General features: G+C 41.7%; 1 protein-coding gene across 5 annotated transcripts in view; it reads right to left on the reverse strand.

Annotated features, from left to right (window-relative positions):
* The window catches only part of VIT (vitrin), a 39,517-nt gene extending 17,591 nt beyond the window's left edge, over nucleotides 1–21,926 (reverse strand). Inside the window, exons 1-10 of one of the 5 annotated variants that reach the window (XM_028724214.2) lie at nucleotides 21,814–21,926; nucleotides 9,563–9,627; nucleotides 8,933–8,995; nucleotides 8,111–8,267; nucleotides 6,469–6,602; nucleotides 3,841–3,915; nucleotides 3,198–3,419; nucleotides 2,021–2,071; nucleotides 699–737; nucleotides 517–573 (exon numbers count right to left, since the gene is read on the reverse strand). In XM_028724214.2, coding sequence (XP_028580047.2) covers nucleotides 517–573; nucleotides 699–737; nucleotides 2,021–2,071; nucleotides 3,198–3,419; nucleotides 3,841–3,915; nucleotides 6,469–6,602; nucleotides 8,111–8,267; nucleotides 8,933–8,995; nucleotides 9,563–9,596 — 832 coding nt within the window. In that variant the 5' untranslated portion in view covers nucleotides 9,597–9,627; nucleotides 21,814–21,926. Of the gene's footprint in view, nucleotides 1–516; nucleotides 574–698; nucleotides 738–2,020; nucleotides 2,072–3,197; nucleotides 3,420–3,840; nucleotides 3,916–6,468; nucleotides 6,603–8,110; nucleotides 8,268–8,932; nucleotides 8,996–9,562; nucleotides 9,628–21,662 lie in introns of all 5 variants that reach the window. The other 4 variants (XM_028724213.2, XM_028724215.2, XM_028724216.2 and 1 more) reach the window with 4 other exon arrangements.
* Nucleotides 21,927–22,944: the final 1,018 nt, after the last annotated feature.

The following is a 22,944-nucleotide window of genomic DNA, read 5'->3' on the forward strand; positions in this document are numbered from 1 at the left end:
CAATTGACGTCTCCCGGGCTTGGGTTGCAATCTATACATGATTTAATCAGGTCGGTCCTGTTCACTTTATTAGAACTGCTCTGGTGATGTAAATGGGTTATGGATTTCAACTCCTACAAAATAACTTGACTCAAGTAGTTTGAACTTTAGAGGATAACCAGCAGATCACTACAGGCCAGTGGGTATAGGGTGGTATATAAATTCAATACGTAATAACAATACAGAAATGCTTCAAAATCAAAATGGCTGCAATCCAGCCAAATCTTTTTATTTTAAATCCCAGCGATTTCACAGGGAGAGTCGAGCATGTGTTTCAATATCTTCTACTGAAATAACAGGGAATTAAAATTCTTAACTTGGGCTAAATTGTATCCAGGATTTCTTAGGCATATTTCCTAAGTAGTAATTGTAGGTAACTCAGGGAAACTTACTTCCAAGAGAACCTCTTTAAGAGTGGGCTCTGGTTGCTGCTTTTTATAACCAGAAAACATTTTTAAAATCATATGAAGGTTTTACCTGTATTAGGTCGAGCGATATTTCTGCTACTTGCATGGCTGGAACTGCCTCTGAATGCTTTAAAAATATTTTACTGGTCAACACATAAACTTGAACATAAATTGTAATTAGTAAATATGATTACTTTAAACTAAACTTAGCTTAAATGAAGAAAATATATATTCATTTAAGTTAGGACATACCTTGATTCTGGGTTCTTCCTTGTACAGCTTGAACCTGCCCTAAAATATGCATTAAAACAGAAAGTGTTATTTGCAGTTCCCAAAACTATTTTTAAAAGACATTTCTTTTTAAAAGTGATAATTTTATAGCTGCAGGAGGTAAGAGACTCTTGTCCTAATCCTTTAGTTTTTAACATAGAAGCACACAGGTCATCTAGTCTAACCGCTTGCAATGTAAGAATCTTTTGCCCAACGTGAGACTCAAACCCATAATAGTAATAATAGTAATAGTAATAATAAATTATTTCTACCCCGCCCATCTGGCTGGCTTTCCCCAGCCACTCTGGGTGGCTTCCAACAAATGGTTAAAAATACATTAAAACATCAATCATTAAAAATTTCCCTAAGCAGGGCTACCTTCAGATGTCTTCTAAATGTCATATAGTTGTTTATTTCTTTGACATTTGGTAGGAGGGCATTCCACAGGGTGGGCACCAGTACGGAGAAGGCCCTCCGCCTGGTTCCCTGTAACTTCACTTCTCAAAGTGAGGGAACCGCCAGAAGGCCCTTGCGCTGGACCTCAGTGTCCAGGTAGAACGATGGGGGTGGAGACATTCCTTCAGGTATGCTGGGCTGAGGCTGTTTAGGGCAGGCATAGGCAAACTCGGCCCTCCAGATGTTTTGGGACTACAATTCCCACCATCCCTGACCACTGGTCTTGTTAGCTAGGAATCATGGGAGTGGTAGTCCCAAAACATCTGGAGGGCCGAGTTTGCCTATGCCTGATTTAAAGCTTTAAAGGTCAGCACCAACACTTTGAATTGTGTTCGGAACCCATAACCCTGAGATTAAGATTCTTAGGCTCTACCAACTGAGATTAAATATAGGATTTATGAAACAATAATTACACAGAGAGAGATATTACTTAGCAGGAATGGGGAACTTGTGCCCCTCCAGATGTTTGACTCCAACTCCCATCAGTCCCAGCAAGTGTGGCTTAATAGCAGCTGGAGTCCAACAGCACATGGAAGTCCAAAAAAGTTCCCCACCCCTGTTATGTAGAGACGGGTCTAGTCAAAAGAAAGATTCAAACTAGTGGAACAGTCATTATCTTTTTCCAGGGAAGCTTGGGAACTGTAGTTCTATGGCATGGATGGAAGGTATGGAGAACATCTTATAAAACAGGGATAATTGAAGTTAAGCTACTTTTTCCTTAGTGAAAGAGATAAAACAATGGCCGTAAAGACATTCCCATGGTGTGTAATCAGACATAAGCCCACTGATTTCCATGGGCTTCCTAGGATTGCAGTCCTGGTATAACAGTGCACTGCCTCTGTACTTACTTGATGCTACAGCTGCCACTGAGGAGTAAGCTGGATGGACGTTGCTAGAACCTAATAATAATAATAATAATAATAATAATAATTTATTATTTATACCCCACCCATCTGGCTGGGTTTCCCCAGCCACTCTGGGAGGCTTCCAACAAAATATTAAAATACAATACTCTGTTAAACATTAAAAGCTTCCCTAAACAGTTCCCTAAGAACAAACCAGAGAAGCCCTCAGTACAGCAAATGGAAAAGGAGAAAAATCAGTATGCAAAACAGAGGATGAGGCGATGGAAAACAAACGGTCAAAGTGCACTGTTCTTTGAAGATGATGATCCTTCTTTAAATTGTAAGAGCAGAGGATGGGGAGGGGGTGAATGTCAATGCACAGGAACCAGAGCAGCAAGACCCATTACCAGAGCCAGAGGGGCCCCTGTCCCCATGAACGCGGCGGGCTCTGAGGTGTAGGGAGCAGCAGAAGTGGCACTCTAGGAGGCTGAGACAGGCAAGGGCCCACAGCCCAGCTCCCTACTTGGCCAGGTGGGGCTCACTAGCTCTGGGAGGAGGGGGTGTGATTCCTCAGCTGGAGTAGACTTGGAGCAGGTGAGGGTCACCTGCCTCATCAAGCCCAGATGCTGCAATCAGCATGGAAATTACAAAAGGGAAGCAGAGCTGAGGGGCTGTTTTTTCTCAGCTGCCCATGTTGATGGACCTTGATTTGGGTATTTCTGGACCGCCACAGGACTGAGCTTCAGGTTTGACTCTGTATTGTATCCTGACTACTAGACTTTGGACTTGGCTTGACCATGAACCTTGTTTCCTGACCTTTGGATTTTGGACTTTGCTTGTGTGAGCTGACCCTCAGGCGTTGAACTTGGCATACTGACTTGCTGCCTGGTATGGCCACCCAACTGTCGACTAAACTGACATCCCATCCTACGGCATCAGGTAAATTATAAATCCAATCCTTTGCAGCCTTTGCTTGACTTCAGAGTTTTATGAATTCACAATGTGGCTTGAACACACTCCAGAGCCTTCCTTTTGAATTTAGCTGTGCTGAGATTTTACTTGTCACACTACAAGTGACAGCTTGGGGAGGCCTAACTAGACCCACAGGTTGAAGTTTCTTCACTCCTGTTATAGCACAAACACATTGTTAAGCCACTATGACCTCTGCCATTCTGCTCACCTATGTCCCTGACCTTGTGAATCGCAACCGGAGGCTTTGTAGCTACACCAGTAGTTGCCTGGATAGTGATGGTTGTCATGATTGTAGTTGGGATTGTTGCTGGCTTTGGAGTTGTGCTGACAAATTCGGTTGTCCTGATAGCAGCTTTTGCTGTTGTAAATGCACCTTGTGTAGTTTGTAATGGCACTGCAGTTGTCCGATACTCTTTCCGTTGTGAACCTCCTATATTAATATAGAAATATAGTGAATTAATATCAAAGAAAATGCTATCTGCCATTTGCAGAGATGCAGAACTATAGGTGCTGTGAATTTAGTGTCAGCCGCGCATTCTTTTGGGGTGCTTGTGTGTGGTGGTTGCTACCAGCTTTATTGGACACTTGGCATGGTGTTGCTGAGTCTCATATGGCAGCCTTTGCTCCCAGTCCCTATAAGCTCTGAGAGGGGAATAGGGCCTCTTAATAACTCTCAGCACACTTAACAAATTTGAGGACTCTGGATTCTTAGGGGAAAACCATGACTACTTAAAGCAGTAAGATGCTGCTTTACATGTATAGTGCAGGTGGAGCTGTATATGGAAGAACACAACACACACACACACACACACACACACACACACACTCCCAGCAGAAAATCTTACACTTGCCTTTAACAGGTGTGTTTGAGGAAGATGAATATTCAAGTGTTGATGGGTACTGCACACCTTTTTTGGGTTTGCCCTCTGTGGAAAACAAAGAAACAAAAACAAACCAGAAAAGCCAAATCGGAGAGAGTACATGACCTTGCAATAAAGCAAACACATTTTAATACAGTAGATCTACAGCACATATCTAATGCAGTATAAGATATACATATTTAGCATAATAAAGGTAAAGGTACCCCTGCCCGTACGGGCCAGTCTTGACAGACTCTAGGGTTGTCCGCCCATCTCACTCAAGAGGCTGGGGGCCAGCGCTGTCCGGAGACACTTCCGGGTCACGTGGCCAGCGTGACATCGCTGCTCTGGCGAGCCAGAGCCGCACACGGAAACGCCGTTTACCTTCCCGCTAGTAAGCGGTCCCTATTTATCTACTTGCACCCGGGGGTGCTTTCGAACTGCTAGGTTGGCAGGCGCTGGGACCAAGCAACGGGAGCGCACCCCGCCGCGGGGATTCGAACCGCCGACCTTTCGATCGGCAAGCCCTAGGCGCTGAGGCTTTTACCCACAGCGCCACCCGCGTCCCATTTAGCATAATATAAGTTCTTAAATCAGCCTTCAGGTAATTAGACCTTTGCAATTTCCACCAGGGCTTTCAATTATTCACCGCAAGATCTGCCACGCCAGCTGCTCTGTGGTACAAAAGAACATGTGGGTGGCCTAGTACCTTTTATGTGTAAAACCGCTTTAATATTAAAGAACAAGCAACTTCACATTGCTTTGCCATTCATGTCTCCTGAGGTGGTGGTGGTGGTTGTTTGCAAGGGTAACATAACAAAACTCACTCCACTGAACTAACCAAGATTTATGTCATGGATGCAAGTAAAACACTACATCACAAAAAAACCCATGCCTCTAGGTGGTTCCCCTTATCTACCACATACATAATTTTTAATCAAGTTCCATTTCATTACAGATTGTTATTAGAGCCCATGATTTACCATGATAATAGTGAAAGAATTCAATGTGTGTGTAAGCTACATTTAAGTTCACATTTAAACCGCATATGGGAGATCGTGACAGTTATAGTCTGGTACAAACCATAAACCTTTCATTGTGCCACATTATATGTTACCTCTCTTGACATTTCCCACATCAAACTACATTATAAAGCAACATTTCTAGAAACGGTAAATGTTTTTAACATTTACAGTGGTAAGTAAATGTCTTAAGAACTTTTATAGCAACAAGCAATTATATGCCAGACCTAGCCAGACATGTAGATGTGTTTAAATCACTATTGTTAATTTTAACTATTTTTAAATCTGTTTTAACTGAATTTTCTTACAATTTTAATCTCTCATGTATACTGCTTAGATGTTTTACTGCAATCAAGTGGTATGTAAATTTTGTTAAATAATTAAATGATTAAATAATTAAATAAAATATACCCAATAGGAGTAAATCCCACTGAACTCAATGTGGCTTACATCTGAGTAGGCATGTATAGGACTGCACTATCAAGCTCCTTAATTTCAATGGGCTTAAATATACACAACTCTGAAATTCAGGCTGATGTGTGATAAAACTGCAACATGCCCAAGACTAAGTATGTAATTAATCAAACAGAGGGAGTGAATTAGATTGGCTTGCCATGTAGCATCTAGTCCTTGGTTTTTTGTTTTAATCCTAAATGTGTAAATACATTCTTTTTAAAGAAACAATTGGCAATATAGTTAGTTTTGATCATTTTTTCAAATGAATACTTTAATTGCTGCATGGAAAACTAAGATGAATATAATGTCCATAACTCCCCCAAAGTCATCCAGAACAGATTGCGTTACTTTAGCAGGGAGCGCTCATTGATCTGAATGGAGTCATTCCTTTGCACATAAGCCAGCACATTTCAATACTCTGAAAGTGAGTACCAGCCAATTTGCATACCTCCTAGTGTGCTCATCATTTGAATCCTGTGAACTTGCCTCTCTTCTTCACGGTTCACAATATCCTGCTTCCTAGCTTGGCTTCCTAGCCCTAATTCTTTGTTTTCTATGGGTACAGATCCTGATTGGCCAAGCTGGCAAATCCCACACTCCTAATTGTTTGCTAAGTGGAAACACGCTGCCAGTATGGCTTTTGTTTTAAACTTTGAAATGCCACTATTTTTGGCTTGTAGACAATGAGCTCAGTTGCAATGGATGCGGCTCAACTGCTCAAGCTTAGCTTGGCTTGCTATTTAGATGTCACTCACAGATGACTTATTGCAATTTTTGTATTTGCAGTGGGAATTACTGAGTAGAGGGGAAGAATTTCAAGTGATTCAGACTGGTTTCAATCTCTGGCTTGCCTGAATTACTTGAAAGAATACCCCAAAGCAAAATTATTCCAGATAACCCCTGCACATTTAAACCACATCTGCATTATACATTTAAAACCCTATTATACTACTGATAACAGTCATGACTGCCCCCAAACAATCCTGGAGACTATAGTTAAGGATACTGAGACTTTCCCATCATAGAGCTATGTTTCCAGAATGTTGTGTATCAACATTTCAGTATCAATAATCAGATCATCTGATTTTTAGTTTTCAAAGTATGGCAGTGCCAAAACCAAAGAGATTATCTACAAAAATACCTGAAACAATGAAGGACTCCCGCCACCGTGGTAAAGACAACGATCGGATGCCATTGGAGAAACTACCCTTGTAGCCAGATTGTCCAGCAACCTTTTGAACCAGGATTTTCCCTCCAGACTTGTCAATTATACCACTGCAAAAATAAGGCATTCAGTTCAGAAACACCCTAGAATGCTGAATGGCTTTTGAATGGCAAGCCTAACCCACACAGGTGCAGAATTCCAGGTGCCTTACACATTTTCTCCAGACTTCCCTCAGAACTGGACTTGTTCTAACCCAACAGATAGTTGTGTGTGTGTGCTTTTGTGCTTTCTGGTGCTCATTAACTCCACAGTGCAGCGCTAAAGCCATTTGGCAAGATACTTTATAATTACAGGACTAAGGATAATTCTTAGGTGGAATGTACCTAGTCTAAACCTCTGATGTGAATCACTTCCACGTGCTTAATCTACCCTGATGCGCAAGAAAAAGATTTCAGAGTTTCCAAATTAAGATCAACGAGTTCTACCCACAGCACATACCGACCAACCAAGGCCCAAACATGGAATCCATCACTGTGGTTCCATTGTTTGACTGGCTCCTGTGATGTTTGCCAATGCACCTCCTTCCACCAACAGTAGTTTACATGGGGCTGCTTCTGAAGGCAGTTTAGAAACTTCAGCTGGTGCAGAATCCAGAAGGTTGCTCACCGCAGCAAGACAGTTTGAGTATATTACAACAATCCTGGCCTGCCTGCACTAGTAGCCAGTTAGCTTCCAGGCTCAATTCAAAGTGCTGGTTTTGACCTATAAAATCTTAAATGGCTCAGGACCACAATACCTCAAGGACCCCGCCCATATGAACAGAGCCAGAACCTGCAATCTTCATCTGAGGCCGTTCTATGTCAGGCCCCTCCATGAGGTCCAGAGGGTGACAACACAAGAACCACCCTTTTCTGGAGTGGCTTCCCTCTTCTGGAACGCTCCCCCCAGGGTGTTCACCTGGTGCCTTCATTATATATCTTTAGGCATCAAGCAAAAATATTTTTCTATAACCAGACCTTTGCCTGATTAAACAATCTGTGGCCTTTTAAATGTGTTTTTGGAACAGGGTTTGATTTTGATTTTTCATTTGGTTTGTGTTGATTCATGTGTTGATTTGTAATTTTATGTTGTGAACTGCCCTGGATAAAGGGCGGTATACAAATGTAAATAATAATAATAATAGTTTTGCATTTAAACTTTTCCAGTTTTACAGAAATTCCTCTTAAAGTAATAAATGAGATAAATTGATGAAAGGTAAAGCTAAAGTTTGTCTGAGGGAGAAGCAAGACTGATGTTCATGCCAGTATTCAACCTAAAGGTATGCACACCTTTTGTGAGAAAACAAGCTCATCCTGCGGCTGTGAGCTCTCTACAGAGTGCTTGCTGTTACCCCGAAAAGGTTGTTAGCCCAAAATAAATGTGCAACAATATATACCTATATTATCTATCAAGTGGAGCAAAGTTAAAGGGAGAGAAGGGATTATTAGTTTTAAGTGACTGTGGAACTACTAAGCTTGTAGAATTCACTCACACCTTGTGAGTTTCTACCACTGAAGTGACAATCATATTCCCCTGTAGTTCTGTGCGCAGTCTTAGATTGAAGGGCAACCCTGCTGACCTGTGAATAGCAGCACCACATATACTGGAAAAAGAAGCATAGATATCGGTGCCGTAGACACGATATTTGACATCCTGACATCCAGAGGGACACTTAGCGATAAATTCAGGGTTGATGATCTTTGCAGCTTTGATGTCACAGTCGATCTGAGGAACATCTGTGAAGGTACAAATGGAATGTTATTTTTAATATTGGTGCTCTTGGTAGCATTGAAACCATGCAATTAACACAGAAGTGTTATGTCAGCAGCTGCTTGTTCATATACACTTAATGCCATTTTTGTTTTTAGCACGCAAGTGGTGTACATTTTTAGGCAAAGAAGAGTAAGTCATTGAGAGCCAGTGTGGTGTAGTGGTTAAGAGCGGTAGACTCGTAATCTGGTGAACCGGGTTCATGTCTCTGCTCCTCCACATGCAGCTGCTGGGTGACCTTGGGCCAGTCACACTTCTCTGAAGTCTCTCAGCCCCACTCACCTCACAGAGTGTTGTGGGGAAGGAAGGGAAAGGAGAATGTTAGCCGCTTTGAGACTCCTTAAGGGGAGTGAAAGGCGGGATATCTAATCCAAACACTGCTGCTGCTGCTTCTAAGTCAGGATTCTGGACTAGATGGCCCTTTGTCCTGATCAAGCAGCACTTTTCTTATGTATTTAAAGCTGTGTGATACAACCCCAGTTTTGGTATCTTGCTTTAAGCGGAAGAGATCTGGTATGCCCCCAAGATGTGCAGTGAATACCACACATGAAGCCTCTCCCTATTGTCACACAGGGTTGAGGTTGAAAGCTCCCATCTTCCACCAGTCAGGTGCATTGCTTTTTTCACTTACATAGTTTGGACTTTTTCTTCTTCGTGGCTTCTTTGGTGGCATAGATACAAGTCAGCAACAGAGCTGAAACAGAGCAAGTTGGGCAATGTGAGGGAAGCAGACATTTGCAGCATCAGTTTGTATGACATTGAATGTTTTCTGGAATGTACAGTGCAGTCCTATGCATGTGTACTCAGAGATAAGCATCCCTTAGTTCCATGCTGCTTACTCCCAGGTTGTGTGCTTATAACGGGTAGCCAACATGATGTCCTCCAGAAATCCTTGAACCCCAACTTCCATCAGTCCTAGGCACTGCAGCCAAAATTCAGGGGTGAGAGGAGTTGCAGTCCCATCATTCCAATAACCCTGGTGTATAGGACTTCAGCCTCCTATTGTTTATACCAGTTTTAAAATTCTCCAAATGAAACATCAGTACTGTTATAATCTACCTTTGCTACTCCAAACCTTGTATATCAATTATCTTAGATTTTAAACCCTTTTGAAGTCAGTGGCTCATCTGTCTTTTCTGATGGAATTGGTGTAACCCATCCTGAATCTGTGGGATAGGGTGGGCTATATATAAGCAAGCAAGCAAACAAACAAAGCAGAGATGGTAAAATATTAAAGTATGCCCCTTATTTGGTTACTTACCAAATATTGTTGCAATTGTTGTTCTTGACTTCATGATGAGAGTCTTGGAATTTTAATCAGGTTCACTGTAAAGTAAAAAAAAAAAAAAATCCAATAGTGCCTCACTTAGTTTAAAAATCTCATTTTCTTACCATTCATCTGTGGTTTGGTTTATCATTGTTTGAGTAGATTAAGGTTATCTTGAAGTCCTTTCAGAGTACCCTAGCTCCTTCCAATGTACTTATTTATTTTTAAAACTGACACATTTATCAGAGGGACATGGTTTTTAAAATTATTTTTCATTGAATGGATATGTTACATGCTGTTTTTTAAACATAATGTTTTCTTTTTGTTGGATTTAAAGACTAAATAATAGTAGCAGCAGCATCAACATTCTAAGGTTGAAGTCAGTGGTGAATGCTTTTTGGAAGGACATAGGCGTGGGAGAAACACAACCAGTCTGCAATTCTATCTAGAGAACCATACAACCAATCCAAAACCTTGTGTAGATAAATCCTGGGACCCAACAAAAGGCATTTTTTACCTCCTTACTTGCTTCATGTTGCTTCTATCACACCAGAGTATCAGTATTGGCACCCAAACAGCAAGCATACCTTGTAGAAGAGAGGCTTTTGTGGAGATTTTGACTTATTGTAGCTGATTTGGGGCACTCTGAAGATGTGTGACAGGACAGGAGTTCTGATTCATAGCACCGATGACCCACAAGCCCATTTAGCTGAAACTGCCCTAAAACCTGGAAAGGTGGTCACTTTGAACACACTGATCACATAATCAGATATCTCTTTGAAAAGAGTTTTTATTTTTAAAGCAACCGTCTTTTCCTTCTTTTGAAGAATAATATTGGGAAAGTTTTAACATTTTAAAGAAAATAGATGTTTTGAAACCACACCTAAGCCACAGAATGTCTTCCTTTTAAATTATGTTATTGATAGTCTGACTTTTAGAATGCCCTTTGAAGGAGCTGGAAGATTAAAGAGCTTCTACCAGTGGATTGTTTAATCTCACAAGCAGTTTGACCATGGCTAATCTTATGTTTTTAAATGGAAGTGCTGGTTTTCAGTATTTGATTTCCACCTGTGGATTACATGTGCAAACAGAAATTCTTTATGGGCATGATGTGATTATCTTGGGCAATGTAAGCGGTTTATTGTCACTAATCTTCAGGAGTAAGTTTGCCCGGTCTTTTCTACAGATGCAGATGTTTTCCTTCTCTCTCTCTCTCTCTCGACTGGTGAAAAAGCTGCTTCAGTAATAGCATAATAAACAGTAGGGGACTATGGTCATTTTAAAAATAGTTGGAGGAAGTGGCTTATTGGAACATTCTCAGCTTTGCATGCAGGGCTGGAAGTCAAATATAGTTTTATATGGGATTCAGAGAGTGCCTAGTATGGGAATAGGTGAATGAGAGGTAGATTGACATGTTTTGATTACAGCAGACCTGCACAGCTAGTGATACAGCCGCAACTTCCACACTGTAGTCTGCCAGGCGCTTGATAATTCCTGTTTTTGCAGTCCCAAGAGGTTTGCCAAGCATGAATGATTGGCTGCAGTCGGTTTAGAGGGTCACAAGATGTGATATTGGAGCCTTTATACCTGTGTGGGTCTTATATGGCTTAGGCAGAACAAAATGTGCAAACATTTAAGATGAGCAGTTTCCTTTAGTTGGAACTATACTAAATGGTGCTGAAACAGTACAATAAAGGAAAAGCCCACCAAGACAGAGGAGATTTGTTTAACACTTGAACAAGACAAAAGTCCCTCTGATTCCAAAAAGGAAAATTAGGCAATTATGCAGTGGCGTAGCGTGGGTTGTCAGCACCCGGGGCAAGGCAAGTAATTTGCGTCCCCTAATCTGTGGATTTGCGCCCCCTAACCTGTGGATTTGCCCTAACCCCAGATGTTGCGCCCGGTGCGGCCGGCCCCCCCTGCACCCCCCATGCTACGCCACTGCAATTATGGCTAGCAAACTATACAGCCTGCCAGTCCCAGCATCTTTCTAGAAAAGACAAATGGTTAAATGATTAGGGCGGCCATTGAGTCTATGGCATGGGGGCATTTACTACTGTTGAGTGCTGTTGTGACAATGGACCCCTTTGCTGGTACAAGTAAATAAGTCACTCTTTTGGATCCCATTTCTCAGTGCTGTGGCTTACATGGCCAGACCGTTGGGCATAATCTCATATGACACCTTAGAGACTCAATGGTTGATTTGGCATGCGTTTTTGTAGGCTCAGAGAGCCAAGAAATTATCAGGATTGTTGATTCAGTTACAGCTTGGCCAGAGAAGGTGGCTTAGTGTGTCAAATTTCATAGCCTATAAAACTGGAATGGCAAAAGAAAATACACCATTCAAGCAAGGTGTGAGTTTTCAGCTGAACTTTCAGTTGCATGGGTTGAAAGTGTGCAGCTGCAGAATAATTAGTTGGTCCATTAAAAAGGTATATATTTGCCTGCTGTATAGATCCCATTTTGGGGGACCTGCATGGCTATAAACAACTCGATCGCCTTCCTCTTAGACCTACACATCTGCTTCCAAGGTAGAGAAAAGCAGTTGCCAGATGTAGTTTTGTATCTGTGAATATAAGCAGAGCTCAGCCTGGGAGCTCTATAAAAGAAGACAAGACGGGAAGAAAGTAGAACACACACGTATCACTTGTAAATATTAAACATTAGTATAGCAAGCTTGCATTTTGCAAGCAAGGATTGCATGCTGCTGGCTACTACTTGGAGGTGTTCCCTCAATTGTAGGGTTGCTAAAGCTTCTTGCTTTAGCCAGTACTGCCCTCTATCATAAGGGCTGTCAGAAGACAGCCTTCTATTTGAAGGCATCCTCTGTTTCAGGCGTAGTCAGTGTGGTCCCTCCAGATGTTGTGGACTACAATTCCCATAAGTTGCACCAAGCATGGCCAATAGCCAGGGATGATGGAGCTGTAGCCAAAAATATCTGCAGGGTATGAAGTTGGCTCCCCTTAGATGAAACCTTTGCATGACTATTGCTTGTGTGGTTGGTCTGTCCTTTGCCTTATCACACTGTTGAGGACTGCTAAATGACACCAGTATTCCATCCTTAATCATGGTGCACTGACTGAAGCTGAATCGGCTCCAGCCTGGGCTGCACATGAAAGAGCCCTTGTTAAAGCACTGCCATGAAAGTGTCACAAACACTCATTCAGAGTGTCAGCTGTTTTCAAGCGTTGCCCTGAGCATGGGCTCTGCTATAGGATTTCATAGGAACACCTGACACTGAACTTATGGCTCCACATAGCAAAGTTCTAAATGGCGGAAATGTGAAATCTCCTTAGATGATTAACTCCTCCTCCAGCCCCTGCAGGCATTCAGCTTCCATCCCAACTGGCCGACACCTGTGGAATGTTTCTACTTTTATTCAAGCATCACTCACACACCTCCATTCATTATACACATCATAGGAACTTGCATGCTTCCAATAATTCTCGCCTAGGTAGTCAGGAGGGGAAGTGTACATTAATTCGAAGCAGTTAAATGACTAGTCTGCCATGCGTTCAGAATGCAAAATCCATGAGGTTTTATTATTTGATTTGGGGGGGGGCATTATTTTCCTTTGATCCTGCAAACTACCTCACTACTCCTTTTCATTTGCATATAAAATATTTTAAGGTTGCTCTTGCAACTACCCTGTGTGGTATGATTCCCATTTTACAAATGGGGAACTGAGGCAGAGGGAGAATAATTGGCCTTGGGTCACTCTGCTTCCCCCAAGTATTCTAGGAATGAGAGACTGTGAGAACAGTGCTTAGAATACATGACTAGAGAGGTACACAACTACAGGTCCCAGAGTTTCATGGGAGAAGGAAGAATGATTAAACCAGTTAAAGAGCTGTCCAGGCCACAGTTCTGGGTTCTACATTCTAAGGACATTGACCAGCTGAAGAGGGAGGGGTGATTGGGATGGTAAAAGGATCTGGAAGTCACATCCTATGAGGAATGATTGAAGGAGTTGGGTATGTTTAGCCTGGGGAAAGAAAAGCTTAAGGGTAGCTGATGGCTGTCTTCAAATAACTGAAGGGCTGGAGCAGGCTCACTCTCTGTTGTTCCAAAGAGCAGGACTAATGGGTGGAAATTGCAGGGATGCAGCTTTCAACTGATTGTATCCGCTCTATGATACAGACATATCCAATGGATCCATTGCAAATGTACTGCTTTAACTTGAGGGCAACTCTAGCCCTACTCAGGGGTTTTTCTGCTCACAGGATGAGGGGGACTTCCCAGTAGTTCTGCCACTTCTCCCACATCCTAGTCCACAGTCCCACCACTGTCCAGGAAAATGCCTGTATTGGGGACCCTGTTGTATTATCCATTGTGATTTAGAACCATACACAATTTGGGCTCTACATTGCACAGGAAAACTCTCCAAATGCATTGGATTCCCCACTGCAGACCTCTTTGCCCTCCAGTTCGCAGAGGGTGGTAAGGCAAGGTGGTGGAAGTACAACAGAAGGGGTGGATCTCACTAACCCAGCCCCACTCTTCTGTCATGTGATTCATGCAAGGTGAACACCTGTCTTGGGCTTCCGTTTTCATTGGCTGAAATCTAAAATGTCACATTTCTAACTGTTTTTGCTCAAAAGGCAGTATAGAAAGGCACCAAATACAGAAATAAATGTATAGTTATTAGATTTATCTCTGGCCATGAAAGAAAGCAAAGTCTTGTACTTGCATTGTACTTTTTTGCAACCTAGGAACGATTTTGCAGTGCCAGCTTTCCCCTGAAGGTACATACTTAGTCTATGGGAGCAAAGAATTCACGTCTAAGACTTTTTGCTCCGTGGAAAAAAAGAAAACACCCCAGGGTTGATTTTATGAATTTTTCTTACATGTCCGCACAGAGCTTGACATCCTTCTGAAGAGAAGGGCTTAAGAGCAGCATTTCATACAACTCTTTGTTGTTTATACAGTCTTCCCTCGGTAGAGCTAATCATACACTATAATTGTCTCTAACTGGCTGAAGCAAAATGATCTTTGCCTGGGTTCACCTGTTTTGTGCTAAATTCAGATTTATTAATAGAGCATCTTCCATGAACCAGGATGATGTGATATTTGCTCATACTTGTTGCATATGCATCCAGTTAGATGGATGAACATGAAGCTAGGGAGGCTCCCATCTAGGATATGCCTCAGGCTTTATGGGGCCCTAAGAAGCAGCTGGTAGTGAGGGGAGAAGCTGAGCAGAGGCCGGGAACAACAAGCTGCGCTTCCGAAATGGCTCTGGACCAGCAGCTATGTCCAGATAACACAGAATGGTGGGATGGTACAAGGGCCTATGTATTGGTGTGAAAAAATAGCAAAGGAAATCTTCTTCCTCAGTGCTATTTTTCTAGAAAAAGAGTGCTGGATCTCACCCTGAGGACCTCCCTGGTTCAGTTCCAGCTGCAAAAAAATTTTTTTTAAAAAAATTGCCCTGCTCCTCCTCATTTCCTGTACCACTTCCATCTGTTTCCCTTCTCTTTTGTTCTGGGAATGTCTGGCAGCCATTTTGGAAAGATCCTCACTGCTGATTCATAGAATGGCACTGTCCTTCAGTCAGCTGTGGCCACATGAAACTCTGGGACCTGTAGATGTGTACCTCTCTAGTCATGTATTCTAAGAACTGTTCTCACATTCTCCCATTCCTAGAAAACTTGGGGGAAGCAGAGTGAGTAGATACATTGTGTGACCCAAGGCCAATTATTCTCTCTCTGCCTCAGTTCCCCTAAACATTTTTTAGGAAAAAAAAGCACTGGGCTTAATAAACCACTTGGGGAAGAAGGGTGAAGGGAAGAAGGGTCTCCTAACAATTTCGGCACTCTAGCAGACTACAGATCCCAGGGTTCTTTGTGGGAAACCATGAATGTTTACATCCAGGTAAGTATGCACGGAGTTATACTATAGGGATACTTGAACAATGAACAGCATTGGCAGGAATCAAGTCAAACAGGTTCTTTCTCTGGTCCCTTAAAACTCCCAGATAATTTATCACTGCAAACATGGGTGCAAACTAATAATTAGGATGGCAAGGTAGAAATGGGAATTGCCATGGAGCCAGGACTGGATCTTTGTAAAAATTGCGAGCAACTACATTAACCATTTATATGGATGTATATAAAGCCAGGATGTATAACTAGTCTGGTTAATGATTTGAAACAGGCTATCATTAAAAATGTATGAATAAATGTGGCTTTATGTCATAATCAAGTTCTTGATCTCCCTGCCCTCTACATTCACACCTTTGGTTAGTTAATTTTTACTGTAATGTTTTTATAGCCTTTAAGCATCTGCCTAAAACAAAAAGCAGGCTTTTGAACATTTAGCTGTACTTCCATTTTTTCAGAACTTTTTAGAAATCACAGCTTGTGGTATTACATTGATTTGGAATGGGCTCTTTAGCTGATGTAGGGGTGCAAGTCCCCCACTCTGGGATCCCACAGCTAATTCTCCCCTGGTCTCCTCGCTGGCCCAAATAGGACTAATTTAGCCAGCTAGCCCTGGTGATCATCTAATGTTTATTGGATGGATTTCCCCCCTAAATTGATTTTTGAATTCTGAATTTATTGTTGTTCTTGTTTTATATCGTATTTTATGCTTTTTTTGTTGCATCAATTGTTTTAAATTTGTTAGCTGCCCTGAGCCTGGTTTTCTGAACTGGGAAGGGCAGGGTAAAAATAAAAATTTATTTATTTATTTATTTGTTGCTGATTCCCAGAGATTTTGGTCACCTGTCATATTCCTTTACAACAGAGTGCAAAGGGCTGAGCCATCTCAGTTAAATAACAGTTTGCTGACTATAGATCCATGATGTCGCAGGAAGCCTGAGCCAATCGGGAGGTGCTGAAAAAAAGAACCCACAGGCTAGAATCAGGGCTGCCCCTGCCAAGTGAGGTGGGTGCCTCAGGCAACAGGTGCTGGGGGGGCAGGCAAGAGAGTGGTGGTGATCAGTTAGATGACAGAGCTGTGGGTGCCATGTGGCTTCCTTGCTACCACCCCAAGCTAGCCTGCTGCCGCCCTCAATGGGTGCTTTGCCACTGTGTCAGACTGGTGGTTTTCTGTACTTTATCTCAGGCAGCAAAATGTTATGGACTGACCCTCGGGAGATGTCAACTATTTTGTAAAAAGCTAAGTGAATACTGAATAGTCTATAAACTGGGGCATTGGCAGATAGATTAGGGTATCAGTTTCTGATGTTTCTGTTTAAAGAGTCAGGCATACTTTTATATATTAGGCCCTTCTCTCTCTCTCTCTCTCTCTCCCTACCCCCCGGCACACCACCAATCAGATTTTATGACAGCTTTCTAGCCTCCAGAAATAACATCACCTTCCCCTCTGCTTGGCATTTCTTCTAGCTGGCATGTGTGGGTGTGGGTGTCCATGTTAAGCAAGAATTATATTCTTAATTTTTGTATATCATAAATGAGCACACAGGTGCTCTAGGAAGTCGAAGAACTCATGCTATCAATTGTATAACATAGGTTATTTACCCAAGGTAACTAACTGAGCCAGGAAATGAAACTTTCGTTTGTAATAGTGCTCCGGCTTACTAGATGATGCTAAATCAATCTCTCTCTCTCTCTCTCTCTATATATATATATATCTATATATATCTATATATCTCTATATCTCTATATCTCTATATCTCTATCTCTATCTCTATCTCTATATATGTATAGATATATATAAACTTTCTCAACCTTCAGGTTTGGTGGAAGGTCCTATGGGAGTGTGAGAACTCGGTGTTTACTAAATCCTCATCAAACAAAGCAGCAGACCCTCCTCTCCTGTCCACTGCCCTGGTAACGATACACAGCTCTCTCCATGTTGGTGGGATAATAACTGACCACCTACACAGATGCCTGCTACACACCAGCTGGAATGTGGTCAGCTCAGCTGGTAACTGGCCAAACTGAAAAACTCAGCTCAGCAGCAGTTTTCACAACCATCCACCTGTGAAAAGATTATGCCTCTCACATTGAGAACTGTATCCCAGAAAACAAACAGCACATTCCAGCTATAGGAAGCATCAGGAAAGGGGTGGCAGGTGCTAGATATACATTGATTCCTGCAAAAACATCACATGATGAATGGGAAAGTTTCTTTGCCCATATATTTTTGACCAAAAATATAAAGCATCTAGATGTATGATATTAATAGCTCATTAGACTAAATGGATGCCAAATCAGACGAGTGGAATGCCTGCGCTTGGCGTTGCCAGTAACAATAAGTGAGCCTAATCTCCCAGCTATTGCTCCCACAAGTACCACATTTTTTCCAGTGGAATTTGTGTGGGAACAGCATATGTTGGATTGTGCCCAATATATTCAGCATTGTGCAAAAAAGATTCCTCGGTGGAAGTGTTAACAATCAGTGAAAATCTTGGGTTGCATTTATACCAAGGTGTGAACACGTCCTTTGAGGTTTCCAAAAAGTGCAGCATAGCTTACTTTTTGCAGGTTTGAAAATAACATTTAAGAAGCATTAAACATACAAAAAATAACCTTGAGGTTATATGGCGATTGCAGCCTAGGGAGCAAGAAGGGCAGTTTTAAGCTCTTCATTTTAATGGCTTGTCTTGTGAATCTGCCACACTGTGAGGAAGGTTAATCTAAGAGACACTAACTGGCCGAGAGTCACACAGAGAGTTTCATGGCTGGGGCGGGATGTGTGGTTTGAGCCCTACTCTCCCAGTCCTAGTGCAACACTAACTACTACGCAACTATAGCTCTCAATAGTTATTGGTATCAGAAGTAAGGTATAGAAACATTCTGATAAATTGGATTAGTAAGTAATAGGTTCTGAATGCAACTGCAAACCATACATGGCATATTATTTTTAAAAATTCCATACCTGCCAATGTTTTGTTTGCAAGCATAAACTGATTTTCAAGAGTAGGCATACCATGTATCCTGGTGTCAACGCTGCATTAATATGTTTATATAGAAGACATATGATGCACAGTTGAGAATGCAATATGGAGCATAAAAGCAGTCTGAAAACATTAGGAACACATGATTTGAACTGGGTAACACTTCCATCGTCTGAAAATGATATAGGCTTAATTTAAGATGGAGCTCATTGCTGCTGTGCTTACCCTTATAGCTTGTCTTTATGTGAAGAAATGATGGACAAAAGTGTAGCTTTGAGCAACCACAAGCTCTTACACAACTGAGATTAGGGTTGAATATGGACATTCATTGGCAGGTGATAATTTATGCCATTGTGCATGGAATAAATGTTGAACATGGAAATCTGTTTGCCTGAAGTTCCCTTCCAAATGGCGAGGAGCATTCTATCACACCTCTCTTTCCAATCAGGTAAAATTCTCCTGATTGCTTGGCAAGGAGATGCAAGTGCTGGCACAAGTGCAATGTGTTAGATTACCCCATGCTAACTGTTTGCATTCATCCCAGGGCTCTCTGGAGGGAGGATACTCTCAGAGACTTAGTGCTATGTTGACTACATCCCCAAGGCAGATTCCATATGCATCTACCACTGGCACCCCCAACCCAGTCTCCCCGGCAGCCATTATAATGAGACAATTCAAGATGCTAGTCTATGCCCTCCAGGACCAAAGCTATTATTACATATATATGATAAGTTTTAGATATTAAAAATGTATACTGTGTAATTTGGTAAAAAAATCTCAAGGCAGATTACATAAGAACAGTAAAATACAGTTAGCAACAGTCATTAAAGTCCTAAAACCCAGATTTTTTTTAAAAAAGCAAATAAAACTGAGCAGAGTACTGAATCAAAAAAGAGAGGTTAATTAAGTAATTAAATTAAAGAAGTTTAATTAATGGAGTATTTTTAAAAGGTACTTTTATAGCCCAACTTGGCTTTTAAAGCACTGGCAGGTATGTCCAGAACCTGACAAAACTGAAATTCGAAGCTGTTTTTGCCTGGCCCACATTTCTTTGCAGACATTTCCAAGAGTTTGTAGCAAAATTTTGTACTTTTGCCTGGTAAAAAAATCTAAACCAGCCTTCCCCAACCTGGACCCCCTCCATGATGGACCATCAGAAGAACCAGAACAATCTTCCCATCTTCTTTGGTGAGGCTGCCACCAATATAATGAAGGAAGAGCAGCCAATGAGAGGGTAGGTTTCCCAGTCCCCACCTTCTAGCATGAAGGGACCTTCAAAAGGAAAGTTACTTTAATCCCAGTGAAATTGCTTTACATCTACTTAGTACAAAAGAAATTGATCCACTTCAAGCCATTGATGAATGCAACTGGTGGCAAACTTTCCAAACACCAACAGCAACATTAAAGTGCGGCAATCATTGTCCAGGTGAAAGAGGAAAGTAAGGAGATAATCCCCCACTTCTCCAACAACTGAATAAGCTCAACGATAGTAGCTACTGACTGAAATGTTCGGTTTGGGCAGAGTTTCGATAAGCAGCAATGTGGTCCTCCCTCTGGCTGCTTCAAGCTGGCCAAACTCCTCATAGAGGGTTGGTGTTTTACTCTGCCACATCAGCCATGACCCAATCTCAGCAGCACTTGCAAATGGCACAATCCCTACACAACTCTTCCCCTGCCCCATTTTTGACACTGTGTCCTCCCAACCCTCATTTCAGCCCATCATCAGGGTCACATTAAATCATCTTGATAGTGATGTTTCCTCCATTTGTTTCCTTTTATGCATCCTTTTTTAAAATAAAAAAAAAGACGTCTAAATGCATTTCCCTTTTTCTCCCAGAACCCTCTCCTCTGCCAAGCAATTTGTCAGATCACATTAAAATGAAATGAGAAACAAGTCTGTTCAGAGTCTGGTAGCAATCCGTATTCGGAAAACAGCCCTGTGTTATGATGTTGTCTTTTGGGCAATTTCAGTAATAAAACTATCTGTATTTCCTTTCACCTAATTACACACACACCCTGCCCGCCCGCCACCACACACACCAATAAGGATTGCAGGAACTCTTTGTTTAATATACAAACACACTTTCTTTTTGAAAAAATGTTTGTATCCATGGCATGGTGAAATGGAAGCTGGCTGATTCTGTTTGCTGTAAAATCCCTTTTGAAAATCTTGTGACATTGACTGAATTCCTTTTGGGGCAGTTTGACAAGCTAATGAATGATGGGATTTTAGCTGCTTTCTGATTTGCCAGTCTCTGAAGGATCTGTTTTGTTTTTCTAATTAATGAAAGGCAGAAAGAAGGATAACTACCCAAGAACCCATCCCCAAAGTGTGATTTCTTTATCAATCCAAAAGTACTAGAATTACAAAAAAAACCAACCCCAACTTTAAAAAAAAACACACAAAAACCTTTCTTTCTCTGAATTTTCGCTTGGGGTGATCGGTACATGTTGCTACTGGCCTGACACAAATCACATTGCAGAGACTTATCAAGAATCCAATCTCCCTGGGAGAAGGTGAGCTGCTGTGACAGGCTTGATAATGCTATTCCTCTTTAAAGTCTTACTAGCATAGCAGCCATTCAACACAAAAGGATATTGGGGGCGGGGCGGGGAGCACAGGGGTGAAAGGAGAGGCAGAGAGATGATTCCAGTGCCTTACACACACACACACACACACACACACACACACACACACACACACACACTGCATTATCAACCCTCTTTTTCCACATAAATTTATATAGCAAGCAGTGAGACAATTGGAACCCCCAGCAAGGAAAAAAAATATATCAGTGCCCCAAGTTAGCTCAATATTTGTGCAATTGTAAACTAGCAGTGCTAGTTATTGAATACGGAAAGAAAGAAAGAAAAAGGAGAGGAATCCTACTTGAGAAAATGAATATGGTTCTTAAAGCACTAAACAAATTACAGACACCTTACTTGGCTGTAAAAGTACTTAAATGATGGATTTATCAAAGCTTTGTAGACATTGTGTGTGTCTGTATGTGTATGTATGTGTGCATGCACTTTGGGGGCATATCCATAATGCATAGAAATGATGGCATTTGCATCAGAATTTCATTTTAAAGACACTTCTTACCCTCAGGGCATCCCCCTAACATGCAAAGCATTGAATTATCCAAAATATAAAATTATGTGCTTGCTCTCTCCCTTCCAAAATTAGATCTATAAATGAATCATACATAGGGAAACAATCAGTATTACCTTGCCGGAGGTGTGTGAATTTTTAAAGAGAAAACTCCTTGTCTCCAACCAGTATGCCTGGGTTATTTTTTTCCAAGATATTCTGCAGCACAAACTTCAGACAATAATATTCTAAAGAATCAGAAATGAGCAAGAAAAAAATCCAGGGCACCTTTTTCCTTTCTCATCAAATATTCCCGTCAAGCTCCCAGTAGTTTGAAAGACACAGTAAACTCTCTCTCTCTCCACAAACACAGAGCTCCTTAGACTGATGTAGTTGCTGAATTAGGCGGTGCTCTTTTAAATTTCTTCTCCCTCCCACTTCCCCCCTCCTTTTCCTCTTGTGGGGATTTTTATATTGTGGAAACTAAATTGGCATGTGCTGTTTTATTCAGAGTGTCAAACCTTGAGGAAAAGTAAAACTCGCTTGTCTCTATTTTGGTTCTGCTCAGGGTGCGTGCGTCCGTGTGTATGTTTATTTTACCACTCCTGAAATCGATACTTTGCAACCTCTTTGGTAGGAGAGGGATTAACAAACAGAATACTGATTAGAATCTAATCATCTTTAGCTCACTTGGTAGCACATGAGACTCTTAATCTCAGGGTTGTGGGTTTGAGCCCCTCATCGGGCAAAAAATTCCTGCATTGCAGAGAATTGGATTAGATGATCCTCATGGTTCCGTCCAACTCTACAATTCTGAGTCTATGAAATCATAAACAAACAGAGCATGTACACAAGAAAGAACAGTTTTCTCAGACAAGTTAGCCCTTCTTTGAACAGTTAATATAGACCCAATAGTAGAGTTAGGACCATTTATTGGGTTGACGTCAAGAGCAGCAATATGAGGTATAAATTCACCTGTCTTATCTGCCTCATTAGATTCAATGCAGATCACCCTGAAGCTGTTCCGCTTCCATTCACAAGGGCTCACAAGGGTGACTAGAAAAATGGACTGTCATTTTTGCCAGGGATGCAGAACTATATGACGTCATGCCTGACTATTGGCCATGCTGTCCGTGGCTGATGGGAGTTTAACAACAACATCTGGAGAGTGACAGGGTTCTCCATCCCTGTTCAGTGTCGTCTTCATGGTCTCTTGCAATGAGCAATAATAAGTCTTTGTGTTCAAGCTTAGACTCTAAAAGACATGGCACAAAAGGAAAGGTTATTGATAAGGAGGAGGAAGAAAGCAAACTCAGACCCCAATTCTTACTTACAAAGTCATTAGAATTGCTCTGATCCATGGGGCTGGGGCAAGGCAAAGCTCAGCACCTTGGAGAGGTACCTAGGTGGGGGTTTCAG

The sequence above is a fragment of the Podarcis muralis genome, chromosome 3 (genome assembly GCF_964188315.1).
Source record: "Podarcis muralis chromosome 3, rPodMur119.hap1.1, whole genome shotgun sequence".
In the NCBI taxonomy this organism is placed as follows: Eukaryota; Metazoa; Chordata; class Lepidosauria; order Squamata; family Lacertidae; genus Podarcis; species Podarcis muralis.